We start from the raw sequence: 23,920 nt of genomic DNA, 5'->3' as shown, positions 1-23,920 counted from the left end.
TCCTTGCAGCCCCTGCCCTACCTTGGACTCCCGCCTCCCTTTGCCATTTGGGTCCCCCCACACAGGGACTACTAACCTACTTTATTCACAGTGGATTTTACTGTTAATAAAAAGATCAGCCCAACAGGGCACAGGATTCCTGGACTTTTGTCCCCAAGACTCAGGGCATTGACAGAGAGTTGACATGGCAGCCTGGGAGCTAGGGGAGGGAAGGGGGCCCTTCCTGGGGCTCCCTCAGGGCTCAGCTGCCCCCAGCTCAGACCCTCCCTGAAGCTGCTGGGGATGCACCTCACGTTGCCTCCTTCCGGAGGCCTCTCTCTGTCCCACTTCCTGGGGCCTCATTAATTCCTCCCCACCTCACCCCGTGAGAAAGCAGGTCTGTGCTGAGCCTGGCCCAGGCCCAGAGCTGGGTCTGAGTGTGCCACTGGTTAGTTTGGGAGGCAGGGGGTGGGGGGGTGGGGGACTTGCCCTGTCCCCACCCTCATCCCGGACAAAGAGACGGGAGCCCGCCATCACCATCCATGTTCTGGCCCCTACCTCACTTTCCAGGAATCCAGGGACCATGGAGACCAAGAATAGAAAACACAGCTGGTCTTATGTATAATATTTATAAAAGAGGGCTGCCAGCCTCCCCACCCTGTCCCAGTGTGGCCACTGGGGTCTTTGGCTCCCGGGGGCAGGCCACTCTGGGCCTCGGCCTGTCTCTTCTCCCAGCAGTGGAATGTGAGCTGTGGCCCAGGCTTGTGGCAGGGGGAGTCCCAGCCTCCCCAGGACTGGTGAAGGGACAGGGCAGGGGTCTCTTGGGGATAGCTACACCAGCCCTACCCTCAGCAGAACCTGCTGGTCCCAGCTATGGGGTATGGGAGGGTGCCATCCTGTGAAGGGGGGTGGGAGAAGAGTATCCAAGGGCCCAAGTGTCTGAAAAGGGCCTAGGGAATAAAAGGGGGAAAAACAAGTGGGCTGGGGAGATGAGGCCCCAGGGCACAGACCGTGGCCTAGCAGCAGGGTAGGGGAATGGCTCTAGGCCGATTCCAGCTCTGTATGTTTCTACAGGCTGTATCTCCTCAGGAGGCAGCTGCTGGGCCCTAGTGTACGCATCTGTGCAAGGAGGGAATGAGGGGCTTGGGTGGGATCTAAGGCGACAGCCCCACCCTGCTCCCAGTTCAAGAAGCCCCTGCTGCTCTGGAGCCTAGCAGGATAGTGGCCCAAGGGCCTTGGTCCTGGCTCTTGAACAAAAACCTTCCACAGAGAGGACATGGGGCCTGGCTGAATGCCACAGTGTTAATCGCGTCTTTCTCCTCCCCCGACTGGCCACTGGATGGGAGCAGGGGCTGAAGAGTCTGGGCAGGACTGCTAGGGTGAGTAGACAGAACAGCATGAGGGTCACCCTAGTGGTTTCCTCCGTGCCGGCTGGTCCCTGAGGCCCAATCAATGATGATGAAGCTCAAGCTCATGGTCATCAGCAAGAAGCCAAGCACAGCAAAACATAGGGCCTGTGAGATCAGAAGTCAGGGTCAGGTCCAAGGTCAGGGCAGTTCCCTTAGCCCCATACCAGCCCACCGGCCTCCAGGCCCCTCGCACCAGGATTTTGGGGGTGGATCTCGCAGGCTCCTTCTCCGTGGGCATGATTCGGAAGTAGAAGATGGCAGGGAAGATGAAGATGAGGCATGGGGCAGATGTGGCACCTGCAAAGAAAAAGACATGGCCACTGCTGGCTCATATCCTCCTACTGACTAAGATTCGGGGGTGGACTTTTCAATGAGATCAAACACTCCTTATTGAGGGAGTTTCACGTTGAGACCACTGGAGAGTGCTGCCTGATTCTAGCCCATCAGCCTCTCCCCCTTGTTCTCTATCCGTGAGGATAGAAGGCTGGTGATGTCGGTATCAGGAGAATGTCAGCCAATGAAGCTAGCAATGAGGAAAGGCAAGTCAAGAGATGGAGAGAGATGAGGGCTTAAGGGTATTGGGCTCCAGGCTACAGCTATACTTGAAGGCTTCTCTGTTATTTGAGCCAGTGAATTCCTTTCTGCTTAATTCATTTCGAGTTAGATTTCGGACATACAGAACGAAGAGTGCTGTCAATGATATCCATGATACTCAGCCCCCAGGTCTGTCTGTCAGTCCTGGCAGAGTTTATTAGTCCTCTGAGTTGGGTCACCCCAAAGATATTTCAGAATTGTCTGCTCTACCAGCTGAGAGCCCCATCTGGAATGTGGCAGTGGATGGAGCGCCAAACTTGGAGTGCAGTGATCCTGGGGCTGAATCAAGCCCAAGGCTCCTATTCACCAGCTGTGTGGCCCCGCTGCTCCTTTAATCACTCTGAACTTTAGTTTCCTCACATGTGAAATGTGGACAAGACCCAGTGAGATCCTTTGAGGAGGCCTCTGATCCCTGGGGTCCACCCCTGTCCTCCAGCATGGGGGACTGACTCAGTGACTCTGAGCCCCGAAAAGGGATTAGAATAGCCTATGGACAAAAGCTCAGATGGGAGGCCAAACTGTGCACATGGCCACTCCACTTAATGTAGGGTGTAAGCTCAGGAATCTGCCAGGATTTGCAGAGGTGAATTCCTCTGGGGCAATACCCTGCTTCCACAGCAGGGCCAGACCCTCACCGATGACCCCAAAGATGCCCAGGATGTTGGGGGCAAAGATGACCAGCAGGTTGATACAAGTGAGCAGGCCAACAGCAATAAGCACATGCCGCAGCCAGCTGAACTCCTGGTTCGGAAACAGCATCTGCTGGATGGCGCGGCGCACCTGGGGGACAGGTGGGAAGAATAATCAGCCTGTTGGCCCCATCAGCCCCTCCCGCCACTGGTCTGGCCACCTGCCCACCAGCTCACCGGGAACAGAACGATGGGCACTGTGAGCGTGACTGCTGTCAGCACGGCTACACGCACACACAGGATCAGCACGTCAAATGGGTCCACTTTGCTGTAGGTGTGCAGCAGCTCTGACTCCACCCCATCTGTGGCAGGCAGGGAGGGTGGTCAGCAGGTGGCCCCGGGAAGGAGGTGGGATCTGAGCTGCCTGGGGGACCCCAACACTGTGGGGATTGGCATGCAGACTCACCTCCACAGCAGCAAGGAACAGCCAGGCACCACATGCCTCGGTATGGAGGGCACCATGGCCACAACCAGTCCCTTCCCCCCAGCCTGGCCTAGGCCTCTGCCCACCAGTGCCACCATACCATAGAAGGTGAGGTAGCCAAAGAGGGCAGCCAGGAAGTACATGATGTACATGACGGTGATGGACAGGTTGGAGATGTGCTGCATCTTCTTCTTGGAGGGGCTGTGGGGAAGTGGGGGACGGGTGTTGGTGACAAGCTGGGTAACATTGGGAGACCCCCATGTGCCCCAAGCCCTCTCTGGCACCACACTTTCACCATTCAGCAGCTGAGGGAGTCTCCTTCTTGCTCATAATCGCCTCTCATGGCTGCCCCGGAGATCTTAGATAAAGTGACTTGGCTCCTGTCACTCCCCTCTCCACATTCAGGACCACATCCATTCTCCCCAAACCAGCTCAGGGCAGCCCCCCCACCGCTGCCAGCCACAGATACCTACTCCTTGAGCTCAGTATAGATGGGCAGCACCTCGGGGTGGCAGACGAAGGCGAAGGCCATGATGGGGATGGTGTATGCTGTCTGGGGAAGCATGAGGCTGTCAAGGCAGTCCCCCACTCTCACTGGGCCCCCGCCCCACCCTGACCTGTCAGAACCTGTGAGTTGAGCGTGAAGTAACTGGGAGTGCAAAAGGCTGCAGCCTCAGGCTCGATCTGCAGCTGCACCTTCTCCTTCACGACCTCCATGTGGCTGAAGTTGCCTGTGGTGTTGTTGAAGTTGGGGGGCAGTGGGCAGGGCACATGGAACTTTTTGTAGATGACCTGGAGTGGGGAGAGATGAGGGTGTCAGAGCCAGGCTGAGCTGCCTGGGAAGTTACCATGAAGCCACATCTAGATCAGGACTGGCAGAGCTGCCTTCTGGCCCAGGCTTCCCAGAGACACGTGCCCCCTCCTGATGACAGGGAACTCCCCCGGGAGACCCGCTGCCCGCTTTCTCGGCCAACATGGAAGATGACTCACTGCAATTAGGAAGAACATCATGCAGCTAAGAGAGAAGCCGCTGGAGTAGCCCAGGTAGCCTGCAAAGTGGAGGGGGCACTCTGAGACCTGGGGCCCCTCCCATGGTATACGCCTCCGACATCCCTTCCAAGGCTCTGACCCTTCCACACTCACCAAGCTGCCGCATCAGTGCCAGGGGCAGAATGATGATGACAGAAACAAGGATCACCAGGTAGTTCCCATTCATGTACCAGTCCCTGCAGGGACAGGAATCGGGAGCCAGGGTCAGAATCCATTCAGCCTGGGATGGGGCCCCTGCCTCCCTCTGCTGGAGTTACCAGTGGTGCCAGTGAGTGACATCTGAAGAATGTTTGTCCACAGCTCTGAGTCTCACTTTCCCCATCTGCAAAATGGGCGTGCCCGGCCGGGCGTGCTTCCTCACGCCTGTAATCCCAGCACTTTGGGAGGCCAAGGTGGGTGGATCATCAGGTCAGGAGTTTGAGACCAGCCTGACCAACATGGTGAAATCCTGTCTCTACTAAAAATACAAAAAAAATTAGCCGGGCATGGTGGCACAAGCCTATAATCCCAGCTACTCAGGAGGCTGAGGCAGGAGAATCGCATGAACCCAGGAGGCAGAGGTTGCAGTGAGCCGAGATTGCGCCACTGTACTCCAGCCTGGGCAACAAAGCAAGACTCCGTTTCAAAAAAAAAAAAAAAAAAAAAAAAAAGAAGAAGAAGAAAAAAAAAGGGCGTGCCCTCAGTACTCTCCTTCAGGGTGACGTGAGAACTAAGGTTCCAGCCTGGCACACAGCTCATGCTCAGGACCCTCTCTATTATAGGCACTGCTGTTGCTTTTCTCAGGACACACAGGTCTGGGTCCAGCCTTTGGATGGAGGTGGGTGGGAGGAAGGGACCTGGTTCTAGAGGAAGGTGGTGTTTTCCATGGGGGTTTCAGGCACTTGCAATAACCTGTACTCCTTGCGGTTCCTTCTGGCATCTTGGCATTGCCTCATCCTGCTCCCTCCTCTAACCCACCAGGAATGGATATGGGGCATGGGGAAACAAGGGGATAAGGGCTAGGACCGTCCTCAAAGGCAAGCCTGGAGGTCAACTCCTTGGGAAAGGCCCAGGGCCCTAGGGGCAGAATTCCGGCTCTCCCTCTTGCCGGAGCTACTCTCAACCTCCCAGCCCCTCTGCTTGCTCGGCTGGGCTGACAAGAGCAGGGCCTGACTGTGTCCCCTCTGTCCCACAAAACACGTTTGAAGTCCAGTCAATGCTGGCTAAAGTGATAGGCAACTGGGACACCTGGGCTTAATCTCTTGGTGGGGGGGCAACCCCATGGTCAGGAATAGCAGGTGCTTAGAGCTAAGCTTGAGCCTCCCATGCTCACAGGCTGGGTTCGGGGTGAGGAGGGGCCCAGCTTTCTCAGCTGCACCCTGCCCCTAGTCCCACATGCCCCTTCTGGAGGGGGGTCCCCTAGGTGCTTCCCAAGTGAGTGTGAACTGAATGCTGGCTCTGCTGGCAACTCTCCCACCTCCACCAGCTTCTTGTCTGCTTTGTCTTGTCTCTCCCACTAGCCCAGCCTGGCACCCCCACCCTCACCCAGCCCCCTACCCCACCCCTCCTCATTGTACAGCACCCCTCTCCTCCCCTCCCCACTCCAGGGCTCACGAGGTTTTCTCCTCCAGGTTCAGGAAGGTCTGTATGACAAGTGGCAGCTCAGACTTGATGATGTACAGGTAGCTGGACATGGCTGTGGGGAGAGGGGTGAGCAGGTGCTGGGGTCAGCCCAACCGGCCAGCTTTCGGGGCCGTCTGCTTGCCTACTGCCTGCCCCTGCCCACTGCTCTCACCTCCGATGTTCTGGAGCGTGATGGCCAGGGCTGCTGCCAGCTTTCCTGGGGTCCCAAAGGCACGGTAGCCCAGCTGCTCATAGGCACGGATGCCTGCGGCAGCAGGGTCAAGAAGTCAGGAACTGGCCCCAGTTTACCCACCAGCTCCCGCCCATTCCAGGCTGATGTGAAGCTCACCCACGACCCCTGAGGACTTGAGTAGCAGGTGGATGGAGTAGCTGGAGAGCAAGGCGACAGCCGTCAACAGGAACCTGGGGACACATGGGAAGATGGAAGAAAAAGGCCACTGGGGGCTACCCTAGCTGGCAGAGGGTGAGGGGCTCTGAGAGGCCTGGGGGTGAAGGGTCTGTGACCTGGGTGTCTGGACTTCCAACAGGTATGGATGCAAGCTCAGCAGGTCCCAGGGGTGATGAACACCACCCCGTTTGATCCAGGGTGGGACACACACCAGAAGGGGCCCTCTGAGTCAAGAGTGTCCCTATGACTGCCCTCTGAGCACCTCCTCCTCTCGAGTCCTTGAAACAAACATGTGTTCCATTCTGGCTTCAGGGCAGAGCCCCCAGGCAAAAGACACGTGTGCCCACACAAAGCCTGGCCATGGGGCTTGGCCATCATGTGTAAGGTGGCAGAAGGACAGTCTCTGGCCTGTAAGACTGGCCTGTGTTGTGACCTCAGTCGGTTTACTGGGCAGTGAGGTATATTTGTTTGGCTGTGGATGTTTTTTTCAGGCATGGTTTGTTAGTGTAAGAAGTGCCCACCCACTGCAGCCTGGGTGCTAGGACAGGGAACTGGCAGGTCCTGGGAGGTCATGATTGGTGACTTGCTTAGGGCCCCTATCTTTAGAAGGTTCTCTGAGGGCACTCACAGGAAAAGGATAATGCCCGTATTGGCCATGGCATAGGCGAGTCCGAGGATGCCGCTGCCCATGATGGCATTGCTGAGGTTGAACACTGACATCCCAAATGATGTCTTCCCCTCGAACTGCAGGCACCAGAATGGGATGGGGAAGGGTGGGAGGAGTCAGCAAAGGACAGGGGCATCACGGCATGCCCCCTGACTGTCCCTCAGCCTCCCACTGCTGCCAGAGACCACCTCATTACTGCATCCAAGTTCCCCACAGTGTCCCCCAACAACCCGTTGCTGCCCCGCTCACGTCGGTGAAGTGTGGCTCCTTGCTGGGACTTTTCTGTAGGAAGCTCTTGCCCTCAATACAGCTCCTTGTGGGGTCCTCGACCCTGTAGGCACAGGTCAGGGTGGGTGGCTCAGCTCCAGCCCTTTGCTCTGTATCCCTGCCCTGCCCTGTCTTGAGCCAGCACTGGGTCCCTCTTGTACTCACCTCTGGTTGCCTGCCATAGGGGTGATGACTGGGAGCAGCCCCTCTGAGTGTTTGCCATTGGGCACCAGCTCCACCATCTCTGTCTGCAAAGGCACCTCCATGGCTCAGGGCACACCACCAGGAGCACCGGTCTCACACCAACAGTCAGATGTCTGCAGAGCAGCCGGTCCCTCTGGTTAGCCCCATTACTTGGGCCTATGGCCCAGCCTCCTACCCGAGGCCTGCAGCCATAGCACACCTCCCAGATGGCCACTCGGGACATACCCGCACATGCAGCTCTGCCTGCTGCCTCCCTGGGATCTGCCGTTGGGGGGATCCAGCTCGGACACCTGAGTTCCCAGCATGTTCTGATGGGACACCCTAGCCAGCACATAATGCATTTCTTACACGCACACCCATCCAGGCAAGCCTTTGGGGTCTCGGTTTCCCCATCTGTGAAGTAAGGATCATCTGGATGACCCAAGTTCAGAGCCCAGTGGCACCAGCATCCCCAGATGCTCAGTCCCAGGTCCCCAGACTTCACTCTGGGTATGTACCCGGGATAGACTTCCCCTCCTTGACATCAGTACTGGGAGATGGTTTCCTGCACTGACCCTGGGTCCAGGGGCCTCCTGTCCAATCTAGAATGGCACTGCCCGACGGCTGGAGGCCTCAGGAGAGGGTGAGGGCTGTGGGCCCTGTTCCCAGCCGCCCGGCGGGCACTGCTGGCAGCCAGAACAAAGAGCCCTCTGTGGGCTGAGAGCTGGCGCTGGGAACGGCAGGCGCAGAGGCTGTCCCCCCTCCCCGGAGCCAGGATGCCTGAGGCGGTGCTGGGTAGCTGGACACCTGGGCCCTTCCCGCCTGGCTGCAGCAAAGGGCCCTCAGGGGGCCTTCCAGGAAAAGGGTGCTCCAGGGCCGGTTCTCTGTGCCACACATGCCTCACCTTCCACACAGTCCTGGCCTCAGGGCCATGTTTTCTTCCAAGCCTCTCCTCTGCTGCCAGGCAGGGAACCCCCGTTAGGCCTCAAAGGAACCAGCTCCCCTTTCCCCACCATCCCTGCTCACTGCCCAGACAACTCACTGGCCCCTCTCCCATCACTGGATCCAGGAATTGCCTGCTTCATACCCAGAGGTGACTGGGCATAGTGCCCCCAGGTTCTGTAAGGACACCCTGAAGGCCAGCCTGGCCAGCAGGAGAGCTGAGGCCAGAGTGGAGACCAGTGAGTGGGACAGTACTGCCAGGCAGGACAGCCAGAGCCTGGTCCTAAAGCCACGGCACCCTCTTTGCTGGGGAACCCTGAATTCTGCCCTGAACCCCCCATCCCCACTCCAGCCCCTGATGGTCTCAGGTCTGCCCTTGAATCTGGAGCACTGGGGGACTCAAATGTAGCACTCAGGGCTAGGGGTGAACAGGAGAGGCTGGGCTCAGGCCTCAGGCCTGGTGCCCCCGGAGGCTGCAGAGGTCACAGCAGCCTCTGGCCTCTCTGGTCAGAGGACTCCCTCCCTGTACTGCCCCAGGCAGCCCCAGGCCGGAGTTCAGATTCTGGCACCTGGACCCTGGAGACCCCACACATGGCACTCTTGCATCCCTCAAACTTGCCTCTCCTTCTGATGCCAGCATCTTACCTCCTCTCCTCCCAGCCCCACCTACTCAGAACTCTAACAATGTTAGCATCTCTTCTTGAGCCCTCTCCCCTGACCCCAGAGTTGCCTAGGTCCACCTGTCCTCATGCCCCTGCCCTAAGCCTTGCCATCAGCATCCCTCCAAGGGTCCCACCTGGGTATGGAGGTGCCGGTGCTGGCGTCCAGAGCTACTCCAGAGTCCGCCCTGCACTCATTTGGGGGTGCCCTCTCTCGGCCCCCTGTCCTGGGCAGGCTGGGACAGGCCCTCAGAGTGTGCTGAGCTGGCAGCCTGGACAAAACACACTTCTCTGCCCTAATATTCTTCCGTAGCAGCCAGGCACTGCCTCCAGGGAGACCACAGTCTGTGTCATGGGCAGTGGGAGGTGTCTGAGGTCTGAGTTCCAGGTTCCCCATCCCCCCTGCAGGAGCTGGGCCTAGACCTTTGGGGCCTGGTGGCTATTACTCAATCATGACCAGTCATTGCTGGGTCTTGGGCTGGCCCGAGATCCCAGAAAGGATTTAGAATATCTCTCCTCAAGTGACCTCCAGTCTGAAAGAGACAACCCCCCCAAATAGCACCCTCATCACTACCCTGTAGCTCCTGCTGCAACTCAGTGTGAGCCACACAGTGCTGTGTCTCAAAAAAGAGGATGGGGGTGCCGGGCGCAGTGGCTCATGCCTGTAATCCCAGCACTTTGGGAGGCCGAGGAGAGCAGGATCAACTGAGGTCAGGAGCTCAAGACCAGCCTGACCAACATGGAAAAACCCCGTCTCTACTAAAAATACAAAATTAGCCCGGCGTGGTGGCACATGCCTGTAATCCCAGCTACTTGGGAGGCTGAGGCAGGAGAATCGCTTGAACCTGGGAGGTGGAGGTTGCAGTGAGCCGAGATTGTGCCATTGCATTCTAGCCTGGCCAACAAGAGCCAAACTCCATCTCAAAAAAAAAAAAAAAAGAGGATGGGGGAATCAAGGAAGACTTCCTGGAGGAGGTAACAAAGCCAGTCCTAAAATTCCAGTAGGCACCCTGGGATGTCAAACAGGAAACAGTGCACCAGGCAGAGAGCACAGCATAGGCAGAGGCCCTGAGGTGCAGTACAAGGCAGACTGTGAGGGCTGAAGGAAGGTTCTGTGGCAACAGACAAACCTGATAGAGCTGTAAAGGCCAGGTCCAGGAGTATGGACTTTGGTCCAGGGCAGGGAGGAGGGCTGGGGGCTGGGGACCAGGGTGAGGATTAGCACTGGCCTGGCATGGAGCCCCCAGCCATTCCCTGAAACTACCAGCCCATTTTTGACAGCTCCTACCCCTCAGGCCTGTGGCCTCCCAGGCTCCTTTGTATCCGGGAGTCAGGGTAAACTCAGGGAAGGGCCCCTGCATGAGAAAGGATCCCAGCAGAGCCTGATCTCCTGTGTTGAAAGCCCAGAGCAGACCTTCTGGTGCTGGGCTTGGCCCTGCCTCACTGTGTGGCTAGGGGCAGCGTACTCCCCAACTCAGGACCTCAGTGTACCCCTATCCTCTAGGGGTCCCATGAGGCTTGGTCAAAGTTTGGGATGAGTGGGGAGCCTCCCCAAAGCCTTCATCCCCAGGGCAGGCCATGGGTGCCCAGAGAGTGGCCAGGCGCTAGGGTGGGGAGATCATAGTGGCCTTGGGCAGGTCATCAGGATGGCATGTCATGGATGTAGTGTGAGCCCGGGCAGTAGATCAACGGCCCAGGCCATTGCCCTGGGACCTGTTTTGCTTTCCTGGGAGATAAGGGCCAGGAGGGGCCAGGAGCCACAGGGATGGTGCAGCAGGTAACGCCCGCCCACGCAAACATCACCTGGTGAGAATTCATCAGTCACACCTCGGCAGGTGTTGAGTTTGGCTAATTAAAGATTTTGAGCCCCAGGAATCCAGGCCACCTCAGGGCAGCTGATGCAAGCGGCTACAGGAAGCACAGCTCTCTGCCCAGGGATCAAGGTCCTTGGAGTCCCCAGGACTCTGAGTCTTGCTTTCCTTCCCCATGCTCAGGAACATAAGTGGGTGTGGGTCTGCAGTAGTGAGCTGGTGACAGGGAGGCCTTCACACTCTTTTTTCCTTGGGGGTCACTTGTACCAGCGGAGGCACAGACCCTCTGGAGCTTACTGCTAAGGCCCAGGCTTCCTGACCTCCGCCAAGATCTCAGGAGAGAGACAGTTGGCCTGGCTTGAGGGTCCTTCATGATTATTCCTGGGGGCTCAGGGATGAGGGCTGCCCCCAGTTCTAGCTCAGCTCATTTTTACCACTCCCCTCCTTGACTGAGACAGGGTGCCCCCCTTCTAAGTCTGGTACCCATCTGGACAGCTACCCCTCTGTCCACCTGCTCCTCCAGGCTTCAGAGGGAAGATGCCCCCTCCTAGGACAAGGTGTTAGTAAGAGGGGAAACCAGATCCAGTGGAGACATTTGGACTGTATGTTCTCAAGGCACAGCCACAGGAATTAGTGGTAGCTGATTGCTGGGGTCAGGGGTCTAGGGACAAAGCAAGTGGGAGGAGGATGTTAGAACAGGGAAAAGACACCTCTTACCCTCCTCCAGACCCACGTTTCCAGATTTTGACCCCAGTAGATTCTAGTCCTCTCTCTGCCACGTCCTCCTCATCAACAACACAACAATGCAAGTGGCCAGTGTGTGACCAACACTGGGCTAATACCGAGGAAGTGACATGCAGGAGGGGGCACATTCAGGGGAAGGCAGATGGCCCAGAGAACTGAACTACTGGCTACGTTAATCCTCAACCCCCAGTTCCCTGGCCTTGGGATCTAGGGTCTGTGGCTGTGTGTTCTGGGCATCCGGAGGTGTCTAGGAGGATCTGAGAGACCCAGCTGGGGCCGGAAGGTAGACTTTCCTGTGGCCGGGTACATTTTCTAACAGATGCTTGTAGCTGGGCCTAATCTTAGGCACCTCAGCCTCCCTTCCCACCCAGCCCTGGACCCTCCTTGCTCAGGCTGCCACCCGTAGAGGTTGCAGCCAGAAGCTCTTGGTTCACGAGTGGGCTACAGCAACAGCAGCCCCCACCTCCCCCATTGCCAGTCTGCTGAGAAGGACGTGCAGCCCGAGGCCCAGCTGAGGCAAAAGACAGGACATCACGTGACTGTGGCCCCCCAGGGGCAGGGGAGACCCTGCGCCAGCCAGCCCATTCTCCTCCCTGCTGACCCGGAATCCCCTGGAGGCGGCCAAATATTTGGACAGCCGGACTTCTGGCCCCAAAGAAAGCTGAAACACAGGCCTCGGGCAGTTCAGGACTCATCAGAGAGTCCAATGGGGGGCTAAAGTCAAGGTCGGCCTGGAGGAGGGGCAACATCCAACATCAGGAAGAAGAGGAAGAGGGAGGGAAGAGAGATAGACAGGGAGAGAGCAGGGAGAGAAAACAGTCATTAGCTCCATGCGTCCATGCATACTGATCCATACAGAGAGACAGACAGACAGACAGAGATGCAGAGGCCCAGGGAGACAGGGAAATGCAGATACACACAGAGGGACACAGACAGAAAAACAGACAAAAATCACATGCAGATAGCGGACAGACATTTAGACAGGGAGACAGAGAGTGACAGAGACAACCAGGGAGGTGAGAAACAGAGTGAGCGCCCAGTCAGAGACAGCCAAATGGAGGAAGAGACAGACAACGAGACAGCAAGAAATGGTTGTAAGGCCGGGCGTGGTGGCTCACGCCTGTAATCTCAGCACTTTGGGAGGCTAAGACGGGCAGATCACCTGAGCCCAGGAGTTCGAGACCAGCCTGGCCAACATGGTGAAACCCCATCTCTACTAAAAATACAAAAATTATCCAGGCATGGTGGCAGGTGCCCGTAATCCCAGCTGCTTGGGAGGCTGAGGCAGGAGAATTGTTTGATCCCGGAGGCAGAGGCTGCGGTGAGCCAAGATCATGCCACTGCATGCCAGCCTGGGTAACAGAGAGAGACCCTATCTCAAAAAAAAAAAAAAAAAAAAAAAGAGACAACTGAGGAAAAAGCCCCAGAAAGAGAGAGAAGGGGAGAGGGAGCCAGGGATCCCAGGTGAGGGGGCAGTAGGCCCAACGGACACTGCCAAGATGGCCAGGCAGAATCCTGGAGGACCCCACAAAAAGACTGCTGCTGTGCCTCCAGGTCTCCACAGAGCAGGTTATGCCCCTACCAGCCAGGTGCTATGACACCCAGAGGGTGGGGCTGAGCCCACTAGGGCCACAAGGCCAGGCCCAACTGGAAAGCTCAGAGATCCCTGGTCCAGCACCCAGGACTTGTCTACCTGAGCAATGGAAAATACATGTGGAGATGATGGTCAGTTGGAGTGACCCCCATTCTCAGCAGCCATGCACGTGTGCAGACGTGCCGGCTGAGAGGCTGTGTACAGGACGTGGCCCGCAGAGCGGAAATTCAAAACCAAGCCACCCCAGGCCACTGGCCGGAAAGCCCCTCCTGCCCAGCAGCTGGTCCTTCCCTTTGGCCCCCAGAAGCCCCGCCTGGTCCTCTAGAGCCCCACCCTGTTCTCCTATGTCTGTCCTACTACCTAGAGTCAAAGGCCTACCCTTCGCCCACTAGACAAGATTACACAGGGCACACAGTAGGTGCTCAGCAAATGTTAAATGAATGGAATGGCCAGGCACGGTGGCTCACACTTGTAATTCCAGCACTTTGGGAGGCCAACGCAGGCAGACTGCTTGAGCTCAGGAGTCCGAGACCAGTCTGGGCAACATGATGAAACTCTGCCTCTACCAAAAATACAAAAAAATTATCCAGGCTTCGTGTTGCGCACCTTTCGGTCCTGGCTACTCAGAAGGCTGAGATGGGAGAATTGCTTGAGCCTGGGAGGCGGCGGCTGCAGTGAGACTAGATTGTGCCACTGCACTCCAGCCTGGGCAACAGAGTGAGACCCCATCTCAAAAAATGAAACAAATAAAAATAAATTAATGGAATGCAGTTGAGGCCCTCGGCAAGCCCTCTTACCTGCTCCAACTGAGGCCTGGCCCCTGGCCATGTCTACACTAGAACATCCTCCCCCTGAGTTCCAATTCTACTATAGCATAGACTGCACATTCCACCTCAGCTTTCTGTTCACAGAGATGCCAAAACTGCACCTCCCTGGTGGCCCACCCGCACCACTCCCCTCCAAATATGTTTCCCTCTCAAACTGGATGCTTGTCCTCACACCCAACCCAGACTTCCAGGGTGTGTCCAGTTCAGCTTAAAATCCTTCCCTGACTCAACCCAGAGACCATGAACCACCCAGCCAGTCTTGTTGTGCCTCAGTTTCTCCATCTGTCCAGGGCTTCAAGGCTACTTGCTAGGGCAATGGCACAAGAGCAGGAGCAACCAGTTGTCATGATCTGGCAACTTGGAGCCCTGGACTGGTGTGGGGACCATTTGTGACATGGGCCAAAAGAACCAGCACACAACGAAGAGTGACTTGAGAGGCCAGCAAAGACATGGGTCCCATGGGCCCAGGCAGAGCAAAATTCTGAGATACACACTCCCACCCTCCCCAGAGATTCGGCTCCCTGCTCCCAATGTCAAGAAATCAGATTCCCATTTCTGGTTTCAGTCATTCCAGCCCTCTCAGAGACGGGCCAGGCTTGGCATCTTCCAGTCCTGATCCCTCCCACCAGTGATGCTTCTTGCAGGAAGCGTACCCTGGCTGTGCCTAATATCCCCCATTCAAAATCGAACCATCCTTGGGTCTCTTTAGCTTTTTATCCCCCAGACTGAGAGCCCTGAGGGATTTGCTTCCTTTCCAAAAGGAAATGAGCCCCATCCCAGACCTTTTACAGAACAGGAAGAGGTGAAAGGTCCAAGGGCATTTTCCAGGGGCAGGTCTGTGCCCCGAGTGGGTTATGGAAGAAAGGACAGGGTTGGCAGGCTGAAGGAAGGATGGGCATGAGTGGGGATGTCTTCCACGGTGTTCCTCAGGGCTCAAGAGCCTTTGACTTAGCCTTTCTCAGACCTGTTTGGGAGCCCATACCTGGACTCAGGACTCAGGTCCCTGTGGGGGGAAAAGGGCGGGTCCCCGCAGGTCCCGCCCCTGGCCTCCCCCTGCCCGGGTGTAAACAAATGCACGCATTCGATGTGGCCAATCGAAGGGGCCAACCGGGCGGGGGCGGGCTCTTGCAAACCAAGTCTTGGTTCCTTCTCTCCGCAGTGCGCTGCGCCGGCTCTGACTTATACCCTACCCAGCTCCAGGTTGGGAGGAGCTCGCACGGCGCCCCGGCCACAGGTCAGGGAGCCACGCGCGCCTTGCGTCCTCTGTGCCCGCTGGCTCCTCTGCAAATGGCACCGACTCTGGGACCAGCATGTACCCCGCGGCCCCTCAGGCGGCCCGGCCCGATCTGCCCTCAAGCCCTTGTCCAAAGCAGCCGAGATAAATATACCCGGATTCCCATCGTGCCAGCCGGGCTGCTCTGCCTGTCAGGCGCCCGTCGGGGCAGCGCTCCAGGGACTGCTCCAGGCTCCTCTTGGGTCCTCCCCCCGGGCCCTCTCCAGCCTGCCCCACGGGCCCTGCCTCAGAAAGCCTGGGGCGTGCCGCCCGAGCCTCCAACAAGGCGTCCTGTGGTCCCAGCCCCGGGTGCCCGCCGACCTCCTGCTGCACCTCCCGGCCATGCCGAGAGGCCCCAAGGCGACGACGTGTCCCTCCCGGTACCTCCAGCGCCCTGCTCAAGCTCGGCGCTGAGTCCCGACTGGCAGGTCCCCAAGACCGGCGCCTGGAGCGCGCGGGGCTTTGGCTCGCCGGAGGCTGGGGCGCCTGCCCGGGTCAGGACGCGAGAGGAGAGCTGCCCAGAGCCCAGCTATGGACAAGGAGGGTGGACAGTAGCGCTCGGCCCACCCGATTCCCCTGTGCGGCAGGATGAACACCCGAAGCGGTACCTGGCCTCGCGGCTGGGCACGCGCGGCGCTCCGCTCGGGCCGGTGCGGTCCGCTCTGCTCCCAGCTGAACTCAGGGCTGCAACAGCGACAACAGCGACGGTGGGGATGAAGGGCGCCCGGCCCCGCCCCCGGCCCGCCCCCGGCCCGCCAATCCCTGGCTGCCCGCGGGAGGAGGGGCTGGTCGGGGAATGGCTGGGGCCGGGGCAGGCCGGGAGCAAAGGGGCGGCCTGAGCGTTAAGGAGCCCCTAGGTGGGAGAGCAGAGCTGCTGGAGGGGCTCCGTTGAGTCTTGTGGGGGGAATGCTTCAGTCCGAAGCAGATTCTCTCTGAGGTCTGTGGGTGTCACCTTAACCCCTGAAACGCTCTGCCCACACCCCTCAAAGCCAGAAGGCGAGCTTCAGTCAAGAGGACTGGCAATGCATAGCCTCAGTGAGGGATACTTGAATGAGGGACTTCCAGGCGACACTCAGGCAACAAAATACCTCTTCTATCTGCCTCCCCCTTCCCAACCAAGGGTGGGGTGGGGGCGAGGGTGGGAGGGCTTCTTGTATCAATTCTGTCTCCACCTCAGATATTAAGAGGAGGCTGAGGCTGGAACAGAGAGGACAGGGGCAGCGAGGTCAGGTAAGGAGTAAGGCTTGGCTTGCTTGAGCCTCACCTGGGGCCCCCCCAACCATGACCCCCATCCTTATTTAGAAGGTGTAGGAGACAGCTGTCAGCCTGTCCACAAGAAGGGGGCTGGGACTTGGTGCCCTGGGGACAGACAGGGGTTTTAGGATGGCCCCGTTCTTGGCTGGGGGTTCCTGCCCCACCCCTGCCTGCTTTCCACACAAGGCCTTGGTGCTCAGAGGCGGGTGGTAGGTGTTAAGGTCCCAGGTTCTGCCAGTAGGAAGCTGGGGGAGATGCTGACCTTTGGGGTGAACTGGGGGGGTTCTCAGAACAGCTGTGCCCCTTGCTTCTCAGCCACTGGCTCTGATCCGATTAATCTCATGGCCTCTGCTGTTCCTATCCAAGCTAGTCTTCTCTGTGTCATGCCTGCCCTGCTTCCCAGTGCTGGAGGAATGCCCTCAGAGGACATACCTGACCCTCCCTTGCCCTGGGCTGGGAGTCAGGACTCCAGGATTCTCTCCTGCTGACTCACAGAACCACCACAGCCAACCTGGCGTACCTCAGTTTCCCTCTGTCACATGGAAATGGCTATCTTTTTTCCTGAGGGGAATGGGCAGAGGGGAAGCTGTGAGACGGGGTAGTGGGCTCAGCTCTGGCAGGCAGGGCTAGAGAGAAAAGCATTGGGATGGTGGCAACCCCTGAAAACCTCAAGCCACTCGAACTTCTGCCTTGCTGGTGACTGGAAAATGGGAAAGGGCTGCCTTTCACTCCTGGTCTGGAGCCGATATCATCCCTAGATCAGAGCTCACTTTGACTCCCACCCTCCAAAAGGGCATGGTTCTGCCATAGGACAGAGCCATGTAGAAGAGGCGCTGAGGAGGGTCTCAGGCCTGCCTCCCACCTCTCAACCTCTCACCTGCAGACACCCTGGATGTTCACAGGAGCTGTCTGCAAAGGGCTGGTGGCTCTCACTGGCAGTTCATGAGGGGCCAGGGCTGGCTCAAGGTCACCTGGGATATGGGTGTTGGGGTCCTTAATCTAGACTGGAGGAAGCAGGGGCTGGCTGGGCTGGGCTGCTGTGGGAGGCCCAGAGGAGTGTATGATGTGGGGTCCCTGGGTCAGACCAGTTGTGGCCAGGCTGGGGGAGGGGCTGACTGTTTGTTGTTGCTAGGCCTGGGCCCTAGCCAGGGCAAACACAGCTCGGAGGCCTTTCCCGCCACCTGCCGAATCTCCCGGCCCAGCCAGTGGTGGCCGGACAGCTGGACAGCTAGGATGTGGCTCTGAGAGCTGCTGGTCGCCTTCTCCCAGAGGCTGGAGGGAATGTCCATCCGAGCAACCGCAGGGTTGCAGGCGGCCTCTTGGGATGGAGGATGGGGGAAGCTTTATCCCAGGCTTCAGCCCAGCCTCCACCTCCACTGCCCCATCTCCGCAAACTTAAACCCAGGCCTGAAAGACTGCCAGACCTGTGCAGCAGAGCTCAGGGACCACTCACATCCTCCTTCCAGGGCACCGATAGCCCTTGGCTCTCCTCTTTCCTTTCTAGTAATTAACTCTTAGCCACTAGCTAGGCCGCCTGTTTTCACCATGCCACCACCTCTGTTAACATGCTGTCCACACAGTGCCCCAAGACCATCTCCAACAGCAATGCCCCATCTTTGCCTCCAACCCAGCCCTTCCAGAGCCCAGTATCTGTGTCCCCTGACTCCTCAGACCCCCTGCAGCTCCTGCCCCCACACCTGGCTGGTCTCACTCATATCTCCCCACCTGCTCCCAGCAGGCCTCTCCACCTCTCCCAGGCCTGGCTGGCCTCGCTGTACATGTTCCTACTCTTTGCAGAACTTGCTAGCTTTCATGCTCCTGTGCCTCTGCCCTCGTACTTCCCAGGGCTGAAGTTTCCCTACCCTGTCCCACCTCCTTGGCAGACTCCTACTTGTCCTTCATCACCCTCATAGATCACCTCTGAGAACCCTGCTTGAGTCATCGTGAAGAGCCAGCTAGTCCAACAATGACTGCTCTTGCTGCTCTTGTCACCCCACCCACACAGCCCCAGCCCTAGTGTCTCCAAGCACTATCTCCAGGTGGTCTAGAAGTGAAAGCGCCTGCAAGGTTGGAGGGCGCAAATCAAGGAGAGCCTGATGGCGAAGCAACCCACGGACTTGCTCTGCCAAGGGGAAGAAGGCACAAGCCAGGGTGGGGAGGGAAAGGGCACCGTGGATGGAGAAAGGAGCTCGGCTGGAGGGAAAAGGAGCCTGGGCGTCAGGCTAGCCCTGGTGGGCGGAGGGCTGCGTGCAGGGCAGCACGCTCCTTCTGGGCTCATGATCGGGAGTTTGAAATCCTCAGGAGAAGGTGGTTCTCACCCCTATACCTCAAGGTCTATTACTACACCTCAGCTGCTGACTCTGCTCTGCTCAGTTTGGTGCCTGGGAGGCTACTCTTTGGGCATGAACAGGGCTTTATTGCCACAACACAGAGTGTAGAAATATGGAGGGGACCCATAGGCAACCCTCTTATCCAGCCCTTCCCTGGCCTGGGTCCCCAGAACTGGTGACCTCATGGCTAAGGCCTCATCCCCACAGCCCTGACGTGCCTACCCTCTCTCTCCTGAGATCTGGCCCCCAGCTTCTCTGGCCACTGAAGCGGCTTAATGAGCCCTGGTCACATGGACTGTGCTACTGCCTGTGGGGAGGGCCCAAACCCCTACTGGCCACCCGGCCAGGCCCTGACGTCAGCGGCATTAACTGTCCACCAGGCTTGTCTAATCTCTGGTTGGTGGCCGGGCCAGGTTAGTCCCGCCAGAGCCAGAGCTGAAGGCTGTGGGGGCCCTCAGGGGCACCTTGAGGTTGTAGGTCGGGTAGGGATGGTGGTGGCTGAGGTGACCACAGTAAATGCCCCCCACTTACAAGACTGGGGTGTGGCCACTGTGCTGACTCTGGGCCAGTGCTCTCTGATCCTCTGCACTGGACTATGAATCAGGCATCAGGTACCCATTGATCCTGCTCCTTAGGGTGTAATTACACTGGTGTGGTGAGCAGGGCTAAGCAGGTTTCAGGCTGGGAGACTCAGGGCCTCTCTGCACTTGCTGGCCATGGACAGGGCAGTTTGAGGCCAGGCAGTGTCCCCAACTCACAGAATCCGTGAGTACCGACCCTGAATCCCAGACCCCAGGGTCAGAAGCATATGTGGATGGGACCATCTGGAGGGCAGGGTCCAGCCCCTGCATGTTGTTGGGGCTCTTCTGTCCCTTGCCCAGGAAGGCTGGGGAGCACATTACCTTTCTGCCAAGACAAGGTGGCTATGCAGAAGGCCCCACTAAGTCACCTCTCCTGACAGCTTCCTCCCTCTCAAGCCTAACACTTCCAGCTCCTCAAGGCCTCCTATCCCATGCCCACTACCTCCCTCTGTCACTACCTGCATCCCACCTCACTCTAGCAAACTGGGGAGTGGGTCCTTAGTAGAGATGAACAGCCCTGGCTCAGCCAGGCCAACAGCACCCAGCAGGGGTCTTGCACCACTGGCCAGATCCCCCCGCCATGCCCAGTCTTCTGAGCAGCACCAATATCACTGCCCACATGTGCGCTGGCCTCCCAACCCCATCCAGTGTTCTTCCTGTGTTCAGGCCTGGGTGCCCTCATGCTCCCCTCTCCAGCCTCCCACAGGCTCACAGCTCCCCACCACCTGGACATTGAGGATGTCGCCTACACTTAGCTTTCTGTCCAGCACTGAGTATCAGTCAGCCTCCTGGGCATCTCTCCCAAGCACTACAGGTCCTGCAAATTCAGCCCATCCAACACCCCTTTGCAATACGGGCTTGGTGGGGGCATTGCCTGTGCTTGGTCAACCGCTCAGACCCCAACCCATGTCACTGAGCCCCTCACCTTGTAGCCTTGGTTTTGTCAGATAATGGAGACATAACCTATGCCTCATGGGGACCCAAGCCACACTCCTCTCCTCCTCCAAACTCACACTGGCTCCAGGAAAAATATGTGCCCCTATATACGTGTTCCAATGAAAAAAAAAAAATTTTTTTTTTGAGACAGAGTCTCGCTCTGTCGCCCAGTGGCACAATCTCAGTGCAACCTCTGCCTCCCAGCTCCAGCAGTTCTCCTGCCTCAGCCTCACGAGTAGCTGGGACTACAAGGATGTGCCACCACACCCAGCTAATTTTTGTGTTTTTAGTAGAGATGGGGTTTCACCATGTTGGCCAGGCTGGTCTCGAACTCCTGACCTCAGGTGATTCTTCCCCCTTTGCCTCCCAAAATGCTAGGATTACACTCAAAAGCTACCACGCCCAGCCTTAATGAAAACTTTTTTTTTTTTTTTTTTTTTTTTTGAGACGGAGTCTCGCTCTGTCATCCAGGCTGGAGTGCAGTGGCGCGATCTCGGCTCACTGCAAGCTCCGCCTCCTGGGTTCACGCCATTCTCCTGCCTCAGCCTCTGAGTAGCTGGGACTACAGGCGCCCGCCACCTCGCCTGGCTAGTTTTTTGTATTTTTAGTAGAGACGGGGTTTCACCATGTTAGCCAAGGATGGTCTCGATCTCCTGACCTCGTGATCCACCCGCCTCGGCCTCCCAAAGTGCTGGGATTACAGGCTTGAGCCACCGCGACCGGCCGAAAACTTTTAATAATTATTTTTTCAAGAAGCAGATTTTGAAAATATTATTGGTTATTTTTGTCTCCATTAAACCCAGGAAAATAGAATTATAAGAAATTCTGGCTGGGCCAGTGGCTCACACCTGCAATCTCAGCACTTTGGGAGGTGAGGCAGGCGGATCACCTGAGGTTGGAAGTTCAAGACTAGCCTGACTAACATGGAAAAACTCCGTCTCTACTAAAAATACAAAATTAGACAGGTGTGGAGGCACATGCCTATAATCCCAGTTACTCGGAAGGCTGAGGCAGGAGAATCGCTTGAACCCAGGAGGCGGAAGTTGCGGTGAGCCAAGATTGCACCATTGCACTCCAGCCTGGGCAACACGGGTGAAACTCCATCTCAAAAAGAAAAAAGAAAAAAAAGGCTGGGTGTGGTGGCTCACGCCTGTAATCCCAGCACTTTGGGAGGCCAAAGTGGGTGGATCACGAGGTCAGGAGATCGAGACCATCCTGGTTAACATGGTGAAACCCCGTCTCTACTAAAACTACAAAAAAAATTAGCCGGGCATGGTGGCAGGCGCCTGTAGTCCCAGCTACTCAGGAGGTTGAGGCAAGAGAATGGTGTGAGCCCGGGCAGCAGACCTTGCAGTGAGCTGAGATTGCGTCACTGCACTCCAGCCTGGGTGACAGAGTGAGACTCCGTCTCAAAAAAAAAAAAAAAAAAATTCTGTTTAAGTTATAAATAAAATATTTAAACTTAAAATAATGTGAGTTTTAACATACCTACTTTTTCAAGTTTTTTCAACTATTTAATGTTCTGGAAAAAAAATAACCATTAAAAATATATAAAACAGGCGTGGCGCGGTGGCTCAAGCCTGTAATCCCGGCACTTTGGGAGGCCGAGACGGGCGGATCACGAGGTCAGGAGATCGAGACCATTCTGGCGAACAAGGTGAAACCCCGTCTCTACTAAAAAATACAAAAAAAAACTAGCCGGGCAAGGTGGCGGGCGCCTATAGTCCCAGCTACTCGGGAGGCTGAGGCAGGAGAATGGCGTAAACCCGGGAGGCGGAGCTTGCAGTGAGCTGAGGCAGGAGAATGGCGTAAACCCGGGAGGCGGAGCTTGCAGTGAGCTGAGATCCGGCCACTGCACTCCAGCCTGGGAGACAGAGTGAGACTCCGTCTCAAAAAAAAAAAAAAAAATACATAAAACGAGTTTAAAAGGCATCCCACAGAGTGGGGAAAAAATTTGCAAATCCTGTCTCTGATAAGGAATTATTCTCCAGAATATATAGAGAACTTCTTTTTTTTTTTTTTTTTTTTGAGATGGAGTCTCGCTCTGTCGCCCAGGCTGGAGTGCAGTGGCGCGATCTCGGCTCACTGCAAGCTCCGCCTCCTGGGTTCATGCCATTCTCCTGCCTCAGCCTCCCGAGTAGCTGGGACTACAGGCGCCCACAACCGCGCCCGGCTAATTTTTTGTATTTTTAGTAGAGACGGGGTTTCACCGTGGTCTCGATCTCCTGACCTTGTGATCCGCCCGCCTCGGCCTCCCAAAGTGCTGGGATTACAGGCGTGAGCCACCGCACCCGGCCTAGAGAACTTCTAAGACTCAACAACAACATTAAAATAATTCAAAAATGGGCAAAGGGTGTGAACAGGCGTTTCTCCAAAGAAGATATACAGATGGCAAATAAGCACAGGAAAAGATTCTCAACATCACTAAGCAGTAAGAAAATGCAAATAAAAACTACCAAGAGATACTACTATTAAAAAAGAAAAATAGGCCAGGTGCGGTGGCTCATGCCTGTAATCCCAGCACTTTGGGAGACCGAGGCGGGTGGATCACTTGAGGTCGGGAGTTTGAGACCAGCCTGACCAACATGGAAAAACCCCGTCTCTACCAAAAATACAAAATTAACCAGATGTGGTGGCACATGCCTATAATCCCAGCTACTTGGGAAACTGAGGCAGAGGAAATGCTTGAACCCAGAGGCGGAGGTTGCAGTGAGCCAAGATCGCACCATTGCACTCCAGCTTGGGCAACAAGAGTGAAACTCCGTCTCAATTAAAAAAAAAAAAAAAAAAAAAAAATTAGCCAGGCGTGGTGGCGTGAAGCTGTAGTCCCAGCTATTTGGGCGGCTGAGACAGGAGAATTGCTTGAACCTGGGACGCGGAGGTTGCAGAGCCGAGATTGCACCACTACACTCCAGCCTGGGTGACAGAGCGAGACCCCATCTCAAACAAAACAAAACCCAGAAAATAACAAGAGTTCACAAAGATGTAGAGAAAGGTGGACCACCTGTGCACTGTTGGTGGGAATGTAAAGTGGTACGGCTGCTGTGGAAAACTGTTCCTCAAAATATTAAATGTAGGCCGAGTGCAGCAGCTCACGCCTATAATCCCACCACTTCGGGAGGCCTACGTGGGCGGATCTCCTGAGGTCAGGAGTCCAAGACCAGCCTGGCCAACATGGTGAAACCCCATCTCTACTAAATTAGCTGGGCATGATTGCGGGTGCCTATACTCCCAGCTTCTCGTGAGACTGAGGCAGAAGAATCGCTTGAACCCGGGAGGCAGAGATTGCAGTGAGCTGAGATCAAGCCACTGCACTCCAGCCTGGGCTACCGAGTGAGACTCCATCTCAAAAAAAGAAAAAAAAAGGGGCCAGGCGCAGTGGCTCATGCCTGTAATCCCAGCACTTTGGGAGGCCGAGGCTGGCAGATCATCTGAGGTCGGGAGTTCAGGACCAGCCTGGTCCCAACAGAGGGGGGTGAAACCCCATCTGTACTAAAAATACAAAATTAGCCAGGTGTGGTGGCACATGCCTGTAATCCCAGTTACTTGGGAGGCTGAGGCAGAATTGCTTGAACCCAGGAGGCAGAGGTTGCAGTGAACCGAGATCATGCCATTGCCACTCCAGCCTGGGCAACAAGAGCAAAACTCCATCTCTAAATAAATAAATAAATAAAATAAAATAAAAACAGATTCACC

General features: G+C 56.6%; 1 protein-coding gene across 2 annotated transcripts; it reads right to left on the bottom strand.

The window, feature by feature from the left end:
• Positions 1-589: 589 nt before the first annotated feature.
• On the bottom strand, positions 590-15,811 carry SLC38A3 (solute carrier family 38 member 3). 2 transcript variants are annotated; one of them, XR_012431203.1, is made up of 16 exons: positions 15,732-15,811; positions 7,256-7,407; positions 7,073-7,154; positions 6,785-6,900; positions 6,097-6,170; positions 5,920-6,012; positions 5,739-5,820; positions 4,239-4,321; positions 4,086-4,144; positions 3,723-3,887; positions 3,569-3,648; positions 3,078-3,296; positions 2,849-2,973; positions 2,618-2,762; positions 1,582-1,685; positions 590-1,493 (listed from the first exon to the last, which is right to left on the bottom strand). XR_012431203.1 is itself a non-coding variant. In XM_005547182.4 (16 exons), the coding sequence occupies exons 2-16, from the start codon at positions 7,354-7,356 to the stop codon at positions 1,389-1,391; spliced, it is 1,515 nt and encodes a 504-aa protein (XP_005547239.3). In that variant the 5' UTR covers positions 7,357-7,407; positions 15,732-15,811; the 3' UTR covers positions 590-1,388. The 2 variants fall into 2 exon arrangements, 1 of the variants encoding a protein (XP_005547239.3); XM_005547182.4 differs by having other exon boundaries at positions 3,196-3,296.
• Positions 15,812-23,920: the final 8,109 nt, after the last annotated feature.

This window comes from Macaca fascicularis, chromosome 2 (assembly GCF_037993035.2).
Source record: "Macaca fascicularis isolate 582-1 chromosome 2, T2T-MFA8v1.1".
In the NCBI taxonomy this organism is placed as follows: Eukaryota; Metazoa; Chordata; class Mammalia; order Primates; family Cercopithecidae; genus Macaca; species Macaca fascicularis.
Note: the sequence above shows the minus strand (reverse complement) of the source record. Positions and strands in the feature narration are given on the sequence as shown.

Coding starts and splice junctions, on each gene's coding strand:
- SLC38A3 (XM_005547182.4), bottom strand. CDS start 7,356: ATGGAGGTGCCTTTGCAGACAGAGATGGTGGAGCTGGTGCCCAATGGC. Junction 3,297..3,568: donor ATCTATACTGAGCTCAAGGA/GTAGGTATCTGT, acceptor ACTTCCCCACAG/CCCCTCCAAGAAGAAGATGC. Junction 2,974..3,195: donor TGGCTACCTCACCTTCTATG/GTATGGTGGCAC, acceptor TGCCTGCCACAG/ATGGGGTGGAGTCAGAGCTG.